This window comes from Sceloporus occidentalis, unplaced genomic scaffold (genome assembly GCF_023333645.1).
Source record: "Sceloporus occidentalis isolate IW3139 unplaced genomic scaffold, rSceOcc1.0.p SCAF_110, whole genome shotgun sequence".
Taxonomy (NCBI): Eukaryota; Metazoa; Chordata; class Lepidosauria; order Squamata; family Phrynosomatidae; genus Sceloporus; species Sceloporus occidentalis.
In genome coordinates, this window is record NW_028317090.1 from 2,163,086 (window position 1) to 2,183,860 (window position 20,775).

Sequence of the window (20,775 nt, forward strand, 5' to 3'; positions counted from 1 at the left end):
CAAAGGGGCATCTTGGCATTAATATGTTTGTTTCATGTCAAGATTTCGGTCATCCAGAGTGTCATTAGGGGTGAAAGAGGTTATAGTAAGCAAATCTTGCACCAAGTAAAATTATTAGAACTACAAACTACTTTTCATAAAAACATATTAAATTTTAACAGATATGTAAAGTAAATATATTTTATAAAAAAAACAAAGAAAATACAAAAACATAAAAATTGTTCTAAATAATCATTTTACCCACTAACAAAATGCACTTTAATAACAAAATTATGTTTATATCACCTTTAATATTGATGAAATCTTACACTTTCAGGGAGAAACAAATGACTACATTAAAAAAAAAAAAATTTGGCTGATCTCATATTTTCTCACCAAAGATTTTGTCTATGGAAGCGTTTGAGGGCAAAGTGCAGTTAAAAACAGAAAACTGCCTTTTTAGCCTTTGTGGAATGTCATTTCTTCCTCCACCAGGATGGATCATAGCTGCCAGAAACTGGATGTCTACAAGGTTTGTGAATTCTCCAGGTTTTTCCAAATTGTAGAATCCATTCTGCTCCATAAGCTGTCTTACAATTTCATTAGTAACCTAATAGTGTAATACAATAATAAATAAGAGCAATGGAAAAAATATCATATTAGTATCACTATATTTGTTATCAATTTAACATTTTAGCATGTACCTGGACAATGTCTTAAGAGCAATTATTAAGTAAGAAGAAATATTTCAGTTATAAAATGACCTGGTTTTTACAGCCACATAACAAGTTGAAACAGTTTTAAGGCAAAGTATAATCTTCAATTTATTTTATAAGTTTACTGAAAGAAAATCACATAGCAAAAAACTCCAAATCTCACCTGATCCCCCCATTCATTAATCACAGGCATATTTATGTCATCAATAAACACTGTCATTTTCTTTCCAGCAGGAGGCCCATACGTGGTTCCCATGCGCTTGTCCACATAACTTTCGACGGTTCGCTAAGAATAGCAACAGAGTACATTATAGTAACTATACAATTGAGTACTTAAGTAATAGTTTAGCTAGCCTTGTTTACCATTTTGCAACATCCATAATACCAAACACAATTGCATATTTCAGGCATTTCTAAATATTAAACAAAAAAAGATTTATATAATCTTCCCAACATATACCGTCCCAAAGAAATCATACTGTCTTGGTAAATTGGACATTTACTGGCATCCAGCGGTATAATTTTGTGGTTGCCCTAGGCATCTCCAAAACCTTAAAAAACAATATTGAAATCTTTTCATGTTTGTGCAGCTCATCCTCTATGATGAGCAATGGAAGATGAGATTACATCCCAAAGCTTTATTATGGAGGATGTGGCATCCAGACACAGACCTCCACTGTCAAATGGACCTTACAAGTGACATCTCTGATCTCAGTAATGTACCACCATGTGGCACCTGCTGCCTTAATTCTAGGCTATTGCCGATGATAAACTAGGTAGTATTATTTACAATTACATATTTGTGTAAAATGATATACATTTAGTAAAGTTAAAATTAATTTCCCCTTTTAAATGATAATATTGATGCAATTAAAGCTGACAAGAAATACTTCTAAACACAAAATAGGATTTTAAAATATTGCATATAGCAAGCAACACGGCTTCCTTGTGAACAGTAACACGCACAATAAAAAGTAATTATTAAATGTATTACAAAAATAAGTGCCAAATGCAATGAAACATAAGTGCTAATTTTAGGGCCAGATTGAGAATAATGAGGCGGCCCTAGCACTTTAAGGCAGGCGGCCATCTAAGGATGTGAGTGCAGCCGATTGCTGGGTATGACAGGCCATACATTATGTTCATGTGGCTGGGCATATTCAGATGGTGGCTGCACACATTTGGGCCTGATTTGCCACAGGCATTTGCCCAGTGTGTCAGATGGCCATTAAAAGAGTACATCATCATATTACTTCAAGACACAAATTTTATATAATAATTGTTGATACTTTATCTTTTGACATTACAATAAAAATAAGATGTAGATTAGAAAGAAATAAAAAATCTGTATTTCAAATAAGGATACCTGAAACATCAGTGGTGTAGTAGCAGAAGAGAAATTCAGACTCTTGGCCATGTGGCTCTCTGGATTATATTTTGACATATATCCCTTAACAATTACAGTTTTGGCTGTTCCTTGTTCACCAATTAATAGCACCGCCTGAAAGGAATGAAGAAATCCCAAAAGTCATTTGCAAATACTTTTGGTTAATTTACCTTATATTTTTTCTTATCAAACATATTTGCCTTTTCAGCTTGCTTTACTTTATCTATATTCGCCAGATAAAATCGTAGATATTGGAAATACGATAAATCATACTATACCTTGCCCTGCTTGGCTACTGTCTGTATCAAGAAGTCTGTTCTAACATTGTCAACATTGGGCACCAAGATCGATCCATATTCAGGAGTGCTGTCCGGGGGGTATATGTACTCCTCCACACGTGTATTCCAGTGCATCCATTTTCCTTTTGGAGGTATGGGAATGTAATTTATGATGTTAGCATTAACCAAAACACAGTATGTATCCAAGTATCACCATGCATATATTTCAATCCATTAAACAATGCTAACCAGATGGAACAGCACTAGGCAATCCCTTGATTAGTTCAAAACATGATTTCTGGGAAATGAACCAAAAAATAAAAGGTGTACTTCATGAACTGTAATTGTGTTGCATTTTGCCAACTGCAGAAAAATCACATTAAGTGGTCTGTGATTAGTTACGGTTATCAGATTAACCGGGCTAATTTGACTTAATGTCCAACAACAACTGCTGTTAAAGGAGTATATCCAAATTGCCTCCTCAGTTTTTCAGCAGAGGGACCTGTCACCCTAGAAGTTGGCCTAGGCCAGAATACATCTCTGTCTCAATGAGCTCATATAATACGTTTGCCTGCATAATGCATAGTTACGTTTGTGAGATTGAAACTATGCATTACATGGGGCTAACTCAGCTCATCTTGAGAGAAAAGTTGGTGTTGGGTCAAATAACAAAGCAGCTAAATATTGTAAAGTATTAACATTTTTTACAAACTACATAAACTAACCCTCTGAAGTCACATAATAATCAAACATTGTGTCTTCACTTCCTGGTGGGATCTTAGGAAGATCCAGACGCACATTTTCATGAGTGCGTAGCCACTGCTCCATTTTCTTTCTGTCATCAAGTTCCAACAGAGCACCAACACTCCACATTAAAGAAAAGACATATAACCTCTCCAGGTGATCTTGGCTTATTTCTCCACCTTGCTCCTGATAAAATATTGAATAAATAATATTACATTTAATTTGTATGGCTTTAGCAGTCTGCATATGCATATAAAAATTGTAACTATGTCGGCAGTTTGTTTGGAGTTAGGTTGCTTTTGATGGTGTTTTTATGGGATTTCAAGCACTTTGCATTAATGGTCAGTGTTTGAAGATTTTTAGGTTTCTGCTTGCCTTCCTGTGTATCTCTTTGTCACCGCTGTACAGTCTTATGGCCCATACTTTGTCTGCACATTCCATTTGTACTTATTTATTTGTCTTTCTAAAATTCACAGTTTCTCTAGACAGGAAACTTCTCATTACTTTACATTTAAAAAAGGAGACAGAAACGCCATGCAGTCAAAATATAATTGTGTACACATTTTAAATGGCTGCTTGCAGAGGCATTCTAAGTAGGAGATGATATGCTCTTTGTCAATATAGGCTACCCTAGAAGCCAAGTTCTAGGTCTGATTAGCTACAGCTTGAGTCCTTCTGATAAACCAGACATTGGGCTTCAGTGCAGATGATACACATGTTGGCTCGTTCAGCTATACATTTAGACAGAGTGTTTAAAATCCACTGTGAGGTTTAACTGCTATGTAATTCATCTGAGCCTAAGCTCAGACCTTGCGGTCTTTCTACAGTGTATATTAAGTTAACTATAAACTTAATTTGAAGTCATTCATTTATGACCTACCTTTGGAGGGATAAGTCCTTGTAACATATTGATGCTTTGCATTATTACAAATGCCTCCAACATTTCTATTTTATATTCTAAAGACTGGACACTAAATCGGTACAAATCAGAGAATGAGGCACTGTACAGCTTTCTTAGAATTTCTCCTTCTAATGAAGAACGATTTTTCAGCCATCCCTATACAACAAACAAAAGAAATGTTTACAATAAACAAAAGCTATATTCCCCTGTGTTACACAGTTTAATTTTGTTATATATAAATGCACTGTGTTTATCTTTCAACACATTTTAAGACCATATTTGCTTGAAATATATTTTATGAGCAGGGGAGGTTGTCTAAGCAGGACCTTTCAATTTTATTCTTTTATAGAGCACAGAAAAAAGGCTCTAGTGAAATTAGGGCTATTTCCATAGATCCCACATATAAAATGCCTGGCTTGTACAAAAACAAACATTCTCATGCTAGAATACATAATGCTCCCTCTTTTTTAAGTCTAGGTTTTCATGGTTTGGCCACTTAGACCTAAAAATGTATCCATATAATGTGCCAATGTTGTTCCTATATAATGCATATGTTTGAGTGGGGTAATGCCCCTTTTATGCAAAAAAATGATATAAATGAATCCAGGTAAACTTTTAATTTGAACTGTCATAAATAAGCAATTTACCTCAAGGATGGGACTCCAGTTGAGAACTGAAGAACTCATGAAGACCATACCATTCCTTGAAACTGTGGCAGGAGAAGCATTGTCAATGTTATGCGGCTCAAAGACAATTTTGCAATTGGGTGCCATAGGAATACGATCTCCATTTGCCAATGTTAGTGTTTTATTATCATCCAGGACAGAATTTAAGTTCTCTATCCAAATAGCATCCACTGGGCCATCAAGAACAATCCAGATATGTTCCCCTGTAAGTAATCAAATCTATTGTTTTAATCAGTTTTATTATAGATCACAAGTAGAAAGCTCTGTAAAATCATACACTCTAAGCCACAAGTGGATATTAGTGGTGCCTGTAATGGCCTTTGGATACATGCTTTACACTATGCCCAAGATAGGCAACACAAAAACATGCTTTGTATAATTTAACTGCTAAAAAGCTATCCTAAATTTAGCAGTAATTCTACAAGTAATTGCTTTACCACAATTCAATTTTGAAAAGTTGTAAGGAAAAAAAATAAAGAACAAGCATTTGGGGTATAATTTTGATGAACTTGCACAAGCAGCTAATGTAGAAGTTATTTCCAAAAATAATTTGCAATAAATTACAGTGCAATAGCTATGTACGTACTATGGATTTAGAAGGGATTTTCGGACATTTAAAAACACAGGCAGACTAAAACTACTTTTTTTTAAAAAAATTTTTAGCTGTGAAATACACACACACAATAACCACACAGGTGTGTGGGGGGCAAGCACATCAACACAACTGCCTGTGACAGTAGAAAGCAATATGTATATTACTAAGCACTACCTTTTGGAATTACAACCAACACATTTTAACTATGGCTGAAGGTAGCAACACCATGCCTGGGAACTTCACAGAATAGGCTACTCAGAGCTCTCCCTTTTCTGAGGGAATGATTTTGTGAAGGAGCAAGGCTAGACGTGTGACAGGGCTACAACTATAAGTCTTTAGTGGCAGCATACTGCCCAGGGAGAAGACGGTAAGTAGGAGGGAGTAAGAAAAACATGGCTAAACCCATCTTCTCTGAAACTAAAACAGAGACTGGGGGAGGCAGAGATGTACCCAGGGACTTGGGGTCAAATCTGAAACTGTCCAAGGTATGATATGCAGTCAACTCATCACTGATCCTAGGTACGAATGTAAATTAATCAACTTGATGCATGTTTTTTTTTATTTGGTATTTAATTTCCTGAAAGAAGTTTGTGTCCACTTATCAAAGAAGAAAAGGAAGAACATAAATATGTGGAAAGGAAGGAAGGAAAGAGAACTAAAGAAAGAAAAAAAAAGAAAAAATGAAGGCGATAATATAAATATTAATTTTATATTTATTTACACTTAGAATAGAAAGAGGAAATGTATGCTAATTTGGTAAACTGCTTGGAAAGCATGTATTGAATTATTAAAGTGACAGAAAAACAAACTGTGAATATAATTTCAAGGTAATAAATCCCTCGGACTAAATTGACTGTGTTAATCAGCTGCAAAAACCCAATTATGCCACAGCTAAGCATTACAGTAATTAGTTCATGAAAAGCATTGAAAAAACATTTTTACTTTTCAAAACTTGAAATAGTGCTTAACAATACAGATTGCAAAAGTACAAGCTGCTAAATGATTTCATTAAAATCTAATTTTCTAAATGAGCGTAACTTAGTTATTCAATCTAAGGATATATATTTTTGTCTCCAAATATAAAGTATCTCACAGCTGATAAAGCCATGGTTGCAAGTTTACAATCTAGAGGGAGTAAGGTACAGGCGAAACCAAAGTATTAAAAAGTCAGCCAGAAAGGTGGCATCAGTGAAGGAAATTGTAGACCTAATTGAAGAGACCTGGGGTTGAATTATTTTTGAACAGTAGGAAGGAAGAAAGCAGGAATAATTTTTGAGTTCTAGAGGTATGTGGCAGGACAAGAAAAAGGGGTAAAGGTGGATATGAGGCCCATGATCAAAGTATTAATGATGCGCAGAAAAATATATTTGCAACGTGGCAGAAAAGTATGGAAGAGTACAAATATGGAGAGGTTTGCATGTTAGGACCAGTAATTTTAGGATTTTTAGTAATTTTTGTAAATTTAATTGAAGGAAAGACAGCCCAGTAAAAAAACAAGTGCTTCTATTCACTTAAGGAAAAGTTGACAGGAGAGTTGTAGTTTCAACTCCTTGACTACTGGTCCATAGGAAGGTCCAACTCCAGTGAACTTCTCCTGCAAGAAAAAGCTTGGATGGCCCTGTATTGTGCATTGAAGAAAAAAAAAATAGTGAGGTTTCTTCAGTCTCCTCACCCATTAAATTATGCACTATACAGGGCATCTCAGCCCTTCTTGCTTGAGACATCTGCCAGTGGGCATTTACTAATATAAAGAGAAGTTAAAGCGTTAAAGCTACAACCCCCCCTGCAAACCTCCCCATTTAGTGAATAAATCTCACCAAGAAGCAGCATGGTAAAATAAAAGTTAAGCATATAAGTGGAGCAGAGAAATTCTACTTTGGGGAGATTTATGAAACAGTTCTCTATACAGGTGTACCATGTCTCAAATCTTTTTAAACTGTGTTAGTTTTCCGCATAACCCTGATAAAATATGGACTCATTTGGGGTGTTTTACCTCTTTTGGCCCGGAGTGTCTTTCTCCAAAGAGTGGAAAATATACCATCTGTCCAGTCATTGGTTGCTACATCAAGGCGACCAAACATTTGAGGAGCAGTGATTGCTTTGGGATTCATTCTCATTTCCCTGTGTGGTTCTCCACAATCTGCAAATTGAGTAAAATATGCTTAGAACTAAATTTCTAACATACTGTAAACTGTTATATTAGAAGGTAGCAAGTAACGCTAAAGAATGTGTATGCACTATAAAAGCCTGATATATTGACGTACAACTTTGTTTTGTAATTGCTTTATTAATATAGACACAAACAATTACTTTGCTATTAAAAAAGCAAAAGTTTTAAATGTAAACTAATACATTAAGATGTAATATTAATTGATTAATGTCCGGGATTTTACTAGTACAGAGTATTTGTTGGAAGCCAACTTACCTGTCATTGCTTTCATCAATGTGTGAATGCAGGTTGTTTTACCTGCTCCACTTGGTCCTAAAGTCATCATACCATGCCTTACTCTCTGGGTTTCGTATAACTGGATAACTTTAAGCTTCCAAGGTGGATGACATATTAAGCCAGATTCCTCAACCTGTAATACACACTTAGTGAACATATGTAGATGACAGGTACCAATGTACACTCTACTTACTACATATTATTGAAATACCTGTTTAACAATAGCTGCTTCAAGTTCAAGGTAACCAGCTTTGTCTAACTGTATGCTTGGAAAGAGATCTTCAATGAGGCTTAAAAACAAGGGTTCATCTTCATCAATCTAATTACAAAGAGACAAGGTTTACATAAAATGGCTTTAAAACATATTGCATTTGTTCATTATAATTTTACATAACTATATTTTCATTCCATACGTCTGATGTTTGTTTTAATAAAAAATATCTGCTACAGCAAACGTCATAAAACGTCTTTAAAATATTAACGGTGAACATTTAGTCAATATCAAAGTCTCATTTCACCAATGCAGAGGGGCACCTGTGCTCACAAAATTGTAAAAAAAAAAAACAAAAAAAAAAAAACTATACTGCAGTATAATTTATATATTAAATATGACATCATCTTGCCCTCAGAGCAATATATGGAAGCGTTTGTGTTATTTTTCCATACTTCTTGTCTTCTTGCCAGCTGCATGGAAAATGCTTCCCACAGTATTAGTATGGTGAGATCGCTCTCCGCTATAATTTTATATCTGAAATATTTTACTCTAAGGGTGAGTTCCTACATATTTGCTGATAATGCAGCTCTTTTCTTGCACACTCAAACAAAGATCTGTCAAAGTGAGGTTTTACTTACTAGTTTTGAAAGATTCATGTCTCTTAGAACACGCATAACAATGGTTGATTCAGTGTCAGTTGGATTTGACCTTTTTGCAGCACCTAATGTTCTTAAAACTGACAAAATATTTCGCAGACCAAAGTCATAATGAACCTAAGGGCATTTCAAACAACAGGACATGTTATTTCAATAATGCACATTTAGATGTTTGGAGAGGGGGGAGCAGTAAAATATTAAAATGGTTACACAAAACTATATTTTTTTGTTTTAAAGTTACACATCACTTTATGTTATACTTGCATCTGCCATAATCTATCTGCTCAGTGTCGCAGTAGATTATATATATATATATATATGCACATATTAGGTATACGTAAATAATGTGCTACACACAGCTGTAATATTGCACCCAAGCTGTACAAATGATGTAAAGAAAAAATAATAAATGAATTAAATAAATTAAATATTAAATGTATTTAACTGTCAAAACAACTCATTGATTAGTCAATCATGTTACTCTGACCTGTTTGGATAGCTGTTCCTCACACAGTTTGTATAGCGTGAAGAACTTCCTGGCAAGGACAATATTGTCAATAAATCCACAGCTAGCCAATTTCACACGAATAATGATTTGTCGATCAGGTACCATCATAGCCACAGATCGGAAATTGATCTTCAAATTCTCTGGTAGTTCCTGCCTTCCAGCATAGCCAGGATTCTTATAGGAAAAAGAATTAGCAGTTTCTAAATATTTTTTCTAATACACAATTGCATCTTAACAATTATTGTAATACAATTTGAAAATTAAAGATAACAAAGTATTATCTGTAGTATTTTAGGTTAAGGTTTGATTGGAATAGTTTTCAGTGCATTAAAATTATTTTTTGAAAATCTGTATTGAACCGAAATGTGAGTATTGCACAGACCACATATGATCCTCTGCGTCTCTCATCTTTCATCAAACACATACACCATAGGGCAGGCTAAAAAGTGGCTGTCCATTCCCAGTTGAGTTTTTTTGTTTGTTTGTTATATAATATAAACATATTCTGGGTAACTTTGCAGTCTTACCATTGTAAGAAAGAGCCCAAATTCAGGGTTCATTTCCACATTGTCTCCGTCTGTAAATATAAAATTCCTTTTCCGCTCCTTTTTACATGTAAGTACTATCGCAATTTGTTGTGCAGCTACTGATAATACAGGGAGGTCTATACGGTTGAACTCATCAAAGCATCCCCAGGAGCCAGACTGTGCAAGACCTAAAACAGAAAATAATACAGAATTCAACATACACAAAATTAGAATGATCTCAAAATATACAACTAAGGGAAAATAAAAAGGGGCCTAGTAAGTATTAATCAAGCCCAATTCCTTATGGGGACTATTATGACCATACCTGGGAACTCTCCGGGATTCAACACTAAAATCCTCTGGGTCATGGGAGCGAGGTCCTGACACACCCCACTCCCTGCCCATTTCCCCTTGCAACCTGCAAGGGTAGGCTACGGACAGCCAGAGACCACAAGTTCCCAGATATGATCACGGCTATTTCATTATATGAACCTCTGATGGAAATGAATTTAAATTATCAAAGCCACTACAATCAGTGCAAATATTACTGCTTACATTTGTAATAGTGTGGTTAATATATTATATATGCCCAATGTCAAGATGATGTAATCAACACTTTCATGCAATTCGCTTTTCAAGGCCCAAAATATAGATTTGTTTACCTTTAAAAATTCTTCCCAAACCCCTGAAGTCCATCTGATCAGAGCAATTGAACACGACTACATATTTGCCAAGGCATCTGCCCATATCCTTGGTGGTTTCGGTCTTGCCTGTTCCAGCAGGTCCTGCTGGTGCACCTCCCATACTCATTCCTAAGGCCTGTGCAAGTGTAATGTAACATCTGAAAAAAGGAAAAAACATCATATTTTAGTATACTTTTATATTTACTTGCAACTTTGTATTGGTATATCCACAAATATGTTTAGAATATGCGGGTGTGAGCACTGGTATAGGGGGGGGGGACCTAAAACCATACCAGGTCCATGTCTTATGTTTAGCATAATCTTATATCTTCGCACTGGTTGCTTTCCACTTCTGGAAAGCTTTAGTCTCCACATCTATCCTGGTTTGAAATATACTTCCAACCTTTTCTCCAACACCCTTAAGTATTGTCTATAACCTCTCATCTTTCCTCAAACTTGTACATGAAAATATCCTTGAAAAGACAAAATCTTCAAAATCTGTAACTATAAAACTATGCAATCTATTATTACCAATTCTCTATACTTTTTATTAGATGAGGTCTTGCTAGGTGACTTTTCACTAGCATTCTTTAAAATGGCATGATCATCTTACGGTTACTAAGGTCTCTCACTAGATGTAGCCGTCAGATTTTGAAAGCCTGCTTGATTCTACATCTGATTCTTGGAACAACTCATGGAAGCTTGGAGCTACATAACAAATAGTAAATTCAGCATCCACATCCATGCACAAAGTTACCACAAGTTTCCTTCCGTATATAGACTATTTTTATGAAGAAACTTGGAATAGTATACCTGTCTGTCAGCGGTGTGATGACAAGTCTGTCTGTGCAGCCCAGAAACTCATTTTGGTAGATGAATGTAACATCAGTAATATGAATCAACATTTTGTCAGAGTCTTCATTGAAGTAAAATCGGCACTGTTTTAGCCATTCAAAATCAGTGGGGCTTTTGATGTGCATACGACACTGAAATATAAAAACAGGGTTATTAGCGTTTGCTGTTCTTTGTTGATGGAAGGCATCTTATTTTTGATTGAGGGAAAAACTACAGATGAACAATCAAAACTAGAGTGAACTCTGAGGTCAATCACATGGTACCCTTGCCAGCTAAAGTTTCGAACCACAAATACTCTGAATTCAACACATGTGGGACTTACAGCCACCATGGAAATAGATTGCTGTAAGCGTCACAGGCAAAAGGTATGCAGACTAAATTATTTGACAGCATGTATTTTATCTCCTCTTTGCTATACTATAAACTGTAAGGTGCTAAGAAAATATATAGGTGCTCAATAACTAAAAATACATCATCTGTAGCCTTCTTTAGTTTGGCTCACAAATTACTTAAAGACAATGGAGACTTTGCTTAAAAAAGCAATCTGAAAACACTGAAGCTGGGGTAAAGACCCCAAAGAGCTAAATCCTTACTCTGTTAGAATGCAACTAACGGAAATAAAGGGACGGTTTGCTGTCTCTTGCAGTCCTTCCAAAGAAGAACGCATATTAAAGTACTCTGTGTTTGGGCGAACACATCTAGTGCACCAAAAGTATCTGAGAGCAAATGCATATGGAGGATTCAGCAGAATCCCCCCATGCATTTTCAAGGTTGATGCCATGAACATTTAAAGGGACCCTGCAGCTATTATATGCATTCTGGAGTGTCCCTTTAAGTGTGATATTTTGCTTATTATTTAAATAATCAGCATATACATTTAATGCTATTGTCATCATACTAATGCCCTATCGCTAAATGATGTCATATAGCCTCATAACTTTCACTTTATGCCAAAAGATTCCCTTATGAGATGTTCCTTTTAACAAGTGTTAGTTTTGTCATTTTAGATAAATATACTGTTGGAATGTAAATTAAATATTTGATTAAGTACAGTGCATTGTATAGAAAATATTTAACTTTTATCAGTTTCTCAAAATGGTTGAGATTGGGTTATCTTTTTTATATTAATGTAGATAGTAACTTGGAAGGAAAATTTTTCGGTAATTCATATATAGTATGACAAAAATACATAAATAGATGGATTGATAATAAGAAATCAATGGGAATGCTACAAATAATTAATGGTAAACAGCAAAACAGACAATTCTGATGTACATCTTATAAATTCAAAAACAGTTCAAGATAGTTTTGGGATTCTTTTTACAACCACTTGAAATATTTTCTCACAAGGCACAAAAACATTAGATAAATTAGTCACAAGGCTCTTAAAATTTCAATACAAGTGAATCCAAATCCCAGGAATTAGTTTTTGAAAAAAGATTTACCAAGTCATCGAAAATATCTCTTTGGTGTACATGAATGGTAATCAGAGTCTCATATTTAATGCGCTCTATAGAGCTTAAGTCCTTGGTTGTCATATCAATCAGTGTGTTGAGCAGCTCCAAAAAGGACTGGTTGGTCTTCTGCATTATTTTTTTATCATACTTTGCATTGGTGAGTGCTTCTTCTGCATCTCTTGTCCAAATCATTTGAATTCCCAGTAAACCAACCTTGCAAACAAAGAAAACAGATTTGTTTGTTTGAAAAATGGATAATTAAACAGTAAATGAACACATGTAAATGCTGCCTTTTTAAGTTTAAAACTTGAAAGCATATTTACTGTAAACATGCAAAAGCATTTAGAGAGAATTGTTTTCATTAAACATTTTATTTCTATGCAAAATATGAAACAATTTGTTCATAAAATGTTTTGAATAAACCCTAAAATCCTTCAGAAAACCAGCAAGTTAACAATCAGATTTGCTGCTTTCTGATATTTTTTTTTCCCTCCATCAATGAATGATCTTTGCCAAGTAAGACCCAAGGAATCACACAGTGACATTCAGGTCTACATCGCTGCACTAATTGCATTCTTTCAAACAGTACCGGATTTACACTGAGTCACTTGGGGAGAGCCTCTGACTTCCATTGAGCAGACAAGTCAGTTGAAAAGGCAATAGAAGTGCTTTTGAAACCCACTAACATCATAGCCTCACTAAGAGCTGCAACATTTATACCGTATGAGAGATAGAGAGAAGAGAGGAGAGAGAGAGAGAGAGCACAAACTCTTTAGAGCACTGACACTTGGATATGGCAACATAATCTTTCTCATAGCTAACTGTTTCCATGCATATCTGCATAAATCCTATGTGTAGTCTGTGTTACCAACCTATCATATCAGAAAAGAAACATGCTTTGGCCTTGTCTAGCATAGATGACACGGGGTTACCGGCTAAAATCATTTATTTAAACATGTGTACAAGTGCCGTCACTTGGAACTGAGTAGTCACATCTGTACATAAATCACCTTTAAATGTGTGTATTGACCAGATGATTGAAATGAATAAATATAATAAGGGCAAATTCCTGGATCAATATTTTGACAAAAGTATGAAAAACTGAATTACAATCTGAAAATAACTGAGTAACAGTGGTATATTAACACAGACTCACCACCCAACAAAAACAGAACAGCCTCCCATTAGAAGTGGTAGAGGATAATATTTTGAGGAAATTTAAACATGCATGGAGTATCCATATGGCTATCCTGAATCTAAGACAAGACCAAGTACAAATTATGATTGTACTCCTTAAATGAGGAAATAAGAGCAAACTAGATGGGTTGACTCATCCTTATCTAATTTGTCACCAAATTCTATGTTTTTATGTTTCTAATATGCTTTATTGCATTCGAGTTACCATTAGTTTTTTCTTACACTTTAAATATGTAAGAATAATAATAAAGATGATACAATATATAATTAATTTGTATCTTAATATTATATGGAGGATATTTTTAGATCTTTGTACTAAAGTTCATTCTTTAAATCCTCACTCTGAAGGATGAAATAAGGTGCCCAGCAATCCAAATCCCTGACTGGCTTTTAGTATACTATTTAAAACACTGAAAATTATAGAGACCTATCAAAACTATTACAATATCTTTGAACTAGTTTACATTTCTCACATTACAATTTACCAAACAACAAATTCTGAAAAGTATACCTGAGCAGGGAATGAAGACAGAAACTCAATAAGCTGAAATCCACTGTCTTGAATGGCAATTGCTGCCTGTCGGATCACAAGATGTAATGAGGATTGTGATTCCTTAAGAAGTGCATTGAGCCACACTTCCACGTTTCCCTCAGCCATGACATGTTTTTCTAGTTCAATAGTCTCACCCTCTCGAGACGATATGGACAAGATACGATCATAAATCTATATCGAGAACAAGGTGTACAAGTGTTATGCAGAGGTAGAAAAACTGCATTTTATATAAAAATGGGTTTTTGTTCGGCAGCAATAATTATACTTCTATCATGTTTAACAACCAACAAAATGTTTTTTGGCCTCTCTGAATATCACTTTGGTTTATTATTACATTAAAGTAAATGTACCAGGAACAGATAAGCCAAACGCAAGTGCATTTTGTACCTACTTCTAAATAGATTTAGTCGTACCCAGCTTCATCTGACCTGGAACAAATGATTACATTGAGACTTTGATGATAAGCGTGAAAAAGTTACTAATAGTTTAATAGCCCAGACTGGTTCATCATTTCATAGGTCACAAGTTACAATGCATGCCCTGTGCATTCCAAATTCTTCACTTGAGTAGTATAAAGGTGTAAAAACAGAATTTAAAGGGGCAGTATAATGTCCATGACAACAATTTAAGGAAGAATGCATATTAAAGTACTCTAGTAGTGTGTGCAGTGCATATACAAGCTAACCAGTCAGTTTAGATTCAATTTATATTATTATTCAAGTAATATATTTCTACATCGGGTTATTTTTAAAACAACAAGTTTAAATGGAAAGGTGGACTTTCCAGTTTATTTTGCATTATAGGATTCCGCTACCCATAGCATCCTCTGATCATTTAATAATTATATATATATATATATATATATATATATATATATATATATAGATATATATATACATTTGATAACAGCCTCAAATCGACCAACAGGATCAACCTTAGACAGGACTACGAAGGGCTACTGTTTCAGGCCTCAGGAATTAGGAGGGCTTCACAGTGCCGCTACTTACCATTCTCCATCGCATGCTCAATCTCTCTGCATTAGTGAGTGAAGTGGGACATTTGCCGTCATGCCCTAGTGCTTCACGCCTCTCAGGGATGCAGACACCGCGATTATGAGACAGCATGCATGCTCCATCCTAAAGGGTGTGTGAAAACCCTACTTTCCCTTAGGCCCCATAGACTAAGGGTCTGTTGCTCAATAACTCCTATGTCTAATCTGCCCCATGGAGTCAACAATTTAAAGCATGTTAACAAAATCAATGAGTAAACACAACTAATGAATCATTCACAGATATAACAAGATACACACACATTATTCTAATGCACCTCTTTAATGCTTAATTCATAGTTTCCCATGTAGTATGTACTTTGCAAAAAAATATAAATACAGAGCACAAGTTATATAAAAATCTACCTAGAATCAATTTGAAAAGTCCTGGTAACATTTTTATATTTTAATATTGTACTCTGATGTGCTCTAACCTTCACATTTTGGTGAGCAAAATGTTAGATGCATTTTCAGTGTATATACATAATACAGCTTCACAACTGGTGCTCAGTGCTTGGGTATTTGTTTCCATGCATCATTCTAATGTGTCTTGGATTCGTAACAACTCAGTTCTTAACCAGGTTTTAAATAATAATAGTATTGGAAAACAAAACGTCATACCTTGTCATGAAATTTAACAGATTTTATGTTATCAAACACATTGAGAAGATGAGCCTGAATAGTATGAGAATCTGACGCCTGACCCAGAATCTCCAGCAAAGCAGGATCCGAAACAAAGAAGAATCGAGGAAAGAGTAAACGTTTTTTCTCCAGGTACCTTTAATAGAAATACAAAATAAGGTAATCCTCCCACTTTTGTCCTATGTTTAAGCAACCACTTTAAACAGAAAATTACATTTTCACTAACATTTTAAACAGTTACAAACATAGAAGCACAGAATTTGCCCATTTGTCCTGACTCAGATCTTAATCATTCCTTTTGTCTTAGATATAGCATAGCTTTACACCTATCACATGCATGCTTAAATTTCCTTACTTCTGACGGCAAGATGCCAAACCTTCACAGAGCTGACCAGAAAAACAAAAATTGCTTAAAGAAAAAAATAAGCAAACACATTTGCTGTTCGACAAAAGGCATGTGGCAGACTCCCCAAACATATGGAAGAAGGTATTCTGGTCAGATGAAACTAAAATTTTGTTTTTTTGGCCATTAAGGAAAACACTATGTTTGGCGCAAGCCCAATACCTTCTTATCATCTCGAGAACATCATCCCATGGTAGCATCATGCTGTAGTGATGATTTTTATTTTTATTTTTTTAAATCGTCAGGGACTGAGAAACTGGTCAGGATTGAAGGAATGATGGTGCTAAATAAAGGGAATTTTTCAGTCTTCCAGAGATTTGAGACCTTCCAGCAGGACAGCGACCCTAACCATACTGATAAGGTTAAAGGGGAAACATTTAAATGTTTTGGAATGGCCTAGTCAAAGCCCAGACCTCAATTCAATTGAGACTATGTGGTATGATTTAAAGATTGTTGTACACCTGCGGAAGCCATTCAACTTGAAGGAGCTGGAGCAGTTTTGCCTTAAAGAATGTGCAGGAATCCCAGTGGATAGATGTGCCCGGCTTATAGAGACATACCCCAACAGAAAATATTTTTCATCTTCAGAGTGGTAGCCGTGTTTAAATTAAATTATACAAACCCCCAACAAATCCATTTTAGTTCCATGTTGTAATGCTACAAAATAGGAAAAATGCCAAGTGAGGTGAATACTTTAGCATGGCACAGTATTGCTTAAGTAAATATTTAAATCACTTAATTTATATAACTCCCTCATTTATCTTTAATCTAGTTATTCCTTGTTTACTTTTTCTCCTTTGACATATACCTAAAAAGTAGTATCACTTGTTTCCAACAAGATAAAATGTTTTCACAAGATAAAATAGTTCTTAATAGATGTATGTGTTTGGATCACTAATTTCTCATCATTCTCCCTTGTGGTCACTAGGGTGGTACCCAGAGGGACTTTCTGTCTTATTAAGGTCTACAAGGAAGCAAATTGTTGTTTAGGCAAACTAAGATTGCTTTTTCCTTTTTCAAGATATTTGTTACCAGGGCAGGCGAAGTGCCGCCCCTTCAAAAGTGCCGCCTGGAGCGGTTGCCCCACTCGGCTCCATTGTCGGGCCGGCCCTGTTTGTTACCAAATTGATTGAGCCTGGGGATACATGTCATATTTTTTATTAGATTTGCACTGAGCGCACTTTATCACTTTTATAGCGTTTGTTGTGTACTATATATTGTGTGGAACAGGGAAATACATTGATTAGGTGCAGCTGGTGTTGTGGGTAGGTGCTGAAAAGGGTAACTTTTTTGTGATACTGTATTTTTTAATCTAAGATGGCTACTCTTCAGCAAATATTGTAGTGACTTGTACTTATGTATTTATTTACATAATATTGATGTATAGAGTTTAACGTACAAGTTACTTACATGGTATTTATACAAAAAAAACTAATAGGAATAATATATACTGTATGTGTAAGATGCATGCTATTCTATTGCAGATACTATATGTAGCTGGAATTTGTGACTTAGCTGTAAATGCCAATAATTCCTGCTAAAATAAGCTAAACTAAACCAAGGGCCCGCAGTCAATAGTTTGTTTTAGAGCATGACAAGCTAACAAGATAATACAATTATTATTGCAAAATATCTTGCAAGTGCATATCAGTGCATAGAAAGCTACAGAACAGTATGAATGATTGATGTAAATTTACATGAGGAAGTGCACAAGATAACGTTCTTACCCTGTAAGGGACTTCTGGCAGATTTCAAGCTGCTCCAAGAGATGAGGCAGAAGTTGTCCCATTGTCTCATCCCCAACACAGCATTGCACAACATTTGGCATTTCATGGGCACGAGTCATAATTTTAACCCAAGACTTGTCAATATTTGAAAACCTCTTGGCTTCCTATAGTTACATAATAAGATAGTTAATTTAAAAAAAAAAAATCCTTTTTAAAGTAATTTCTAAAGCAAGATGATTATATTATGTAAGAAAAACGAAGGCAGGACATGACCCTTTCCTATTTTGGCTTACATAGTTACTATGGTGTCCCACCCACCAGACCATGACCTTGGTCTGCTTATAAGATCATGTATATTGCTTCTGGGGCACAATGTTAGTAGATTTGTCATTAAATACTGCAAAAATGTGTGTGCATGTACTTAATGGAACATTATCAAGACACCTAGTAAAACACATAAATTGTGCATAAATTGTCCAAATGAAATGCAGATATTTATTTATTTGACCGCTTAAAATCCCTGCACAAACATTATTAGTATTTAAACAAACATTACTGTGATTTATGGTACTGTAAAACAGAATAATTTCTAGCAAACAACTGTAGATTATGTCTATTTCATATACTGTACATTTTGTCAATGTGAAATCCCAGAAACTCCCATTACATGAAATTAATTTTCGCACATCACCAACTACACAAGGACAAAACACAACACTGTTGCTTAATTCTGCGTGACTAATATTACCTTTGGAAGTTGTTTTGCAATATCACCTCCCACAAATACAGCTTCTAGGTATATCCACAGGTTCTGCACGTTCATCCAATTTTCAATGATGTCTGTTGTATTTGAGAGGTAGTGAACCCATTTTTGAATCTGTGCTTTAAATGGAGTGTTGTACCTAGAATTAAATGAATATTTAATAGACTTATTAATTTGGATTTGTATGAAATGTAATTTTAACAAAACTGACCAATTTCATTAATTCCTACAAATGTCTGAAAAGAAGAGCATCCAACTAAACAAAAGAAAACTATGATGCACTTCTTCTCATGATTGGTTGTGTTACCCTGGTCTCCTGGAGTGCTTCTGCATTAGGGTACACCCTCGACATGTACCACAGGGACAATCTCTCCCCCAATTGGAGGTTGTCCTCGTGGTGAGCACCAAGGCTCTGCCCTGATGCGGAAGTTCTCCTGGAGGCCAGAATAGTACAGACAGAGCTGTTGAGAAAGACGTGCAGAAACTCTTCTTTTTCCTCCACAGATCTGCATTATTCTAGCCTACTGGATCACTTCCGCATCAGGGCAGAGAATCACGCAGACAGTTTATCCCCATTCCTGCAATCAGTCCTTGTGTGGCACATAGAGGATCGTTGATAATGTGGAAGCAATCCAGGAGGCCAGAGTAACACAGAGAAGAAAGAAGAAGTGGAGAGCAAGAACAAGTGAGGAAAGAAGAAGTGGAAAGCAAGAACAAGTGATGAAAAAGCCATACTGCAATACTACATAATATCATTATTATTTGTGAAGTGAAAAAAAAGGAAGGAGGCCTCTCTATAACATAGATCAATTTTTTTCCAAACATAGATCAAAAAGTGTGACAGTTTGTGTTACTACAATGTTACCTGTTACTCATAAGGGAGCCTAACATCATTAGGCTATCCTCCATGCTCGCTATGATTTCAGAAGTGCTGTCGCCTCTTAAAAGCAGCTCTCCACGTGTTTTAAAGTTGGCAAAAGTAAACGTTTTATTATCCCATTCAACGATCACTTGCTTCAGTTTCTGCTCAATGTCTCGTTCTTTTACTGCACTAATACAGATATCCTAATAAAAACATCAGTTTGATTAAGTTCAGTTTAAAAAGTTTTATATGGTAAATGTGCACTGTAAGCAGCATACAAGGTTAAATGATTAAGAGTTTAACAATGAGAGTGTGCTGTACTTTAACAAACAGTAAAAAGCATTGTTAAATACTATATATATAATGTATGAAAGGAGGGAGGCAATCTTCCCATAAGCAGGAATCTCATGAGACAAGTACAGTGAGTAATACTATGTAACTGCAGTTGACTAATTGTGTACCATATATATTAAATAAAATCATGCGTATAATATTTGCTCATGTAAAATATACATATACAAGTTATACAAAACCTATATGTAAAGATTGTGTTACTTGATATGCATTTACTGTCTTAAAATCAGAAGGAATTATATTATTCAGGAGATTTTACAGCATGCACGTTGATTGGAGAATTATTGACCTTTTTGGTGTACTTATTGGTCATTATTATTATTTCAGCAGCAACCCGTGAATCGAAATATATATGCCTTTTATGTTCTTTATTGTTTGTGTGTGCATACTTGGAGGTTCTGAGAAAACTGTAGGGTTGAGTACCCAACATGCCACACAGGTGCCTGATTAATGGGGTCCAGGGAGCCTTGGTGGGTTAAAGTGCAATGCAGTCCCACTGATTCAGCTCCTTGCTAGGCAATATAGCCATGTAAAATTAGACAGGACTCAACAAACTTGGGGATATTTGAGGTAGTGGTGGGCTAAGCATTACAT

General features: G+C 35.3%; 1 protein-coding gene across 2 annotated transcripts in view; it reads right to left on the minus strand.

Annotated features, from left to right (window-relative positions):
• LOC149283182 (dynein axonemal heavy chain 5-like) overlaps window positions 1-20,775 on the minus strand; it is an 83,243-nt gene that overhangs the window by 36,369 nt on the left and 26,099 nt on the right. For both annotated transcript variants that reach the window (XM_089497878.1, XM_089497877.1), the window contains exons 29-49: window positions 19,831-20,030; window positions 18,951-19,104; window positions 18,203-18,366; window positions 16,052-16,208; window positions 14,341-14,553; window positions 12,621-12,845; window positions 11,134-11,306; window positions 10,300-10,478; window positions 9,638-9,825; window positions 9,090-9,284; window positions 8,585-8,719; window positions 7,944-8,051; window positions 7,712-7,865; window positions 7,280-7,426; window positions 4,653-4,894; window positions 3,985-4,161; window positions 3,086-3,290; window positions 2,361-2,503; window positions 2,062-2,196; window positions 859-981; window positions 376-589 (exon numbers count right to left, since the gene is read on the minus strand). In XM_089497878.1, coding sequence (XP_089354004.1) covers window positions 376-589; window positions 859-981; window positions 2,062-2,196; window positions 2,361-2,503; window positions 3,086-3,290; window positions 3,985-4,161; window positions 4,653-4,894; window positions 7,280-7,426; window positions 7,712-7,865; window positions 7,944-8,051; window positions 8,585-8,719; window positions 9,090-9,284; window positions 9,638-9,825; window positions 10,300-10,478; window positions 11,134-11,306; window positions 12,621-12,845; window positions 14,341-14,553; window positions 16,052-16,208; window positions 18,203-18,366; window positions 18,951-19,104; window positions 19,831-20,030 — 3,631 coding nt within the window. The remainder of the gene's footprint in view (window positions 1-375; window positions 590-858; window positions 982-2,061; window positions 2,197-2,360; window positions 2,504-3,085; window positions 3,291-3,984; window positions 4,162-4,652; window positions 4,895-7,279; window positions 7,427-7,711; window positions 7,866-7,943; window positions 8,052-8,584; window positions 8,720-9,089; window positions 9,285-9,637; window positions 9,826-10,299; window positions 10,479-11,133; window positions 11,307-12,620; window positions 12,846-14,340; window positions 14,554-16,051; window positions 16,209-18,202; window positions 18,367-18,950; window positions 19,105-19,830; window positions 20,031-20,775) is intronic.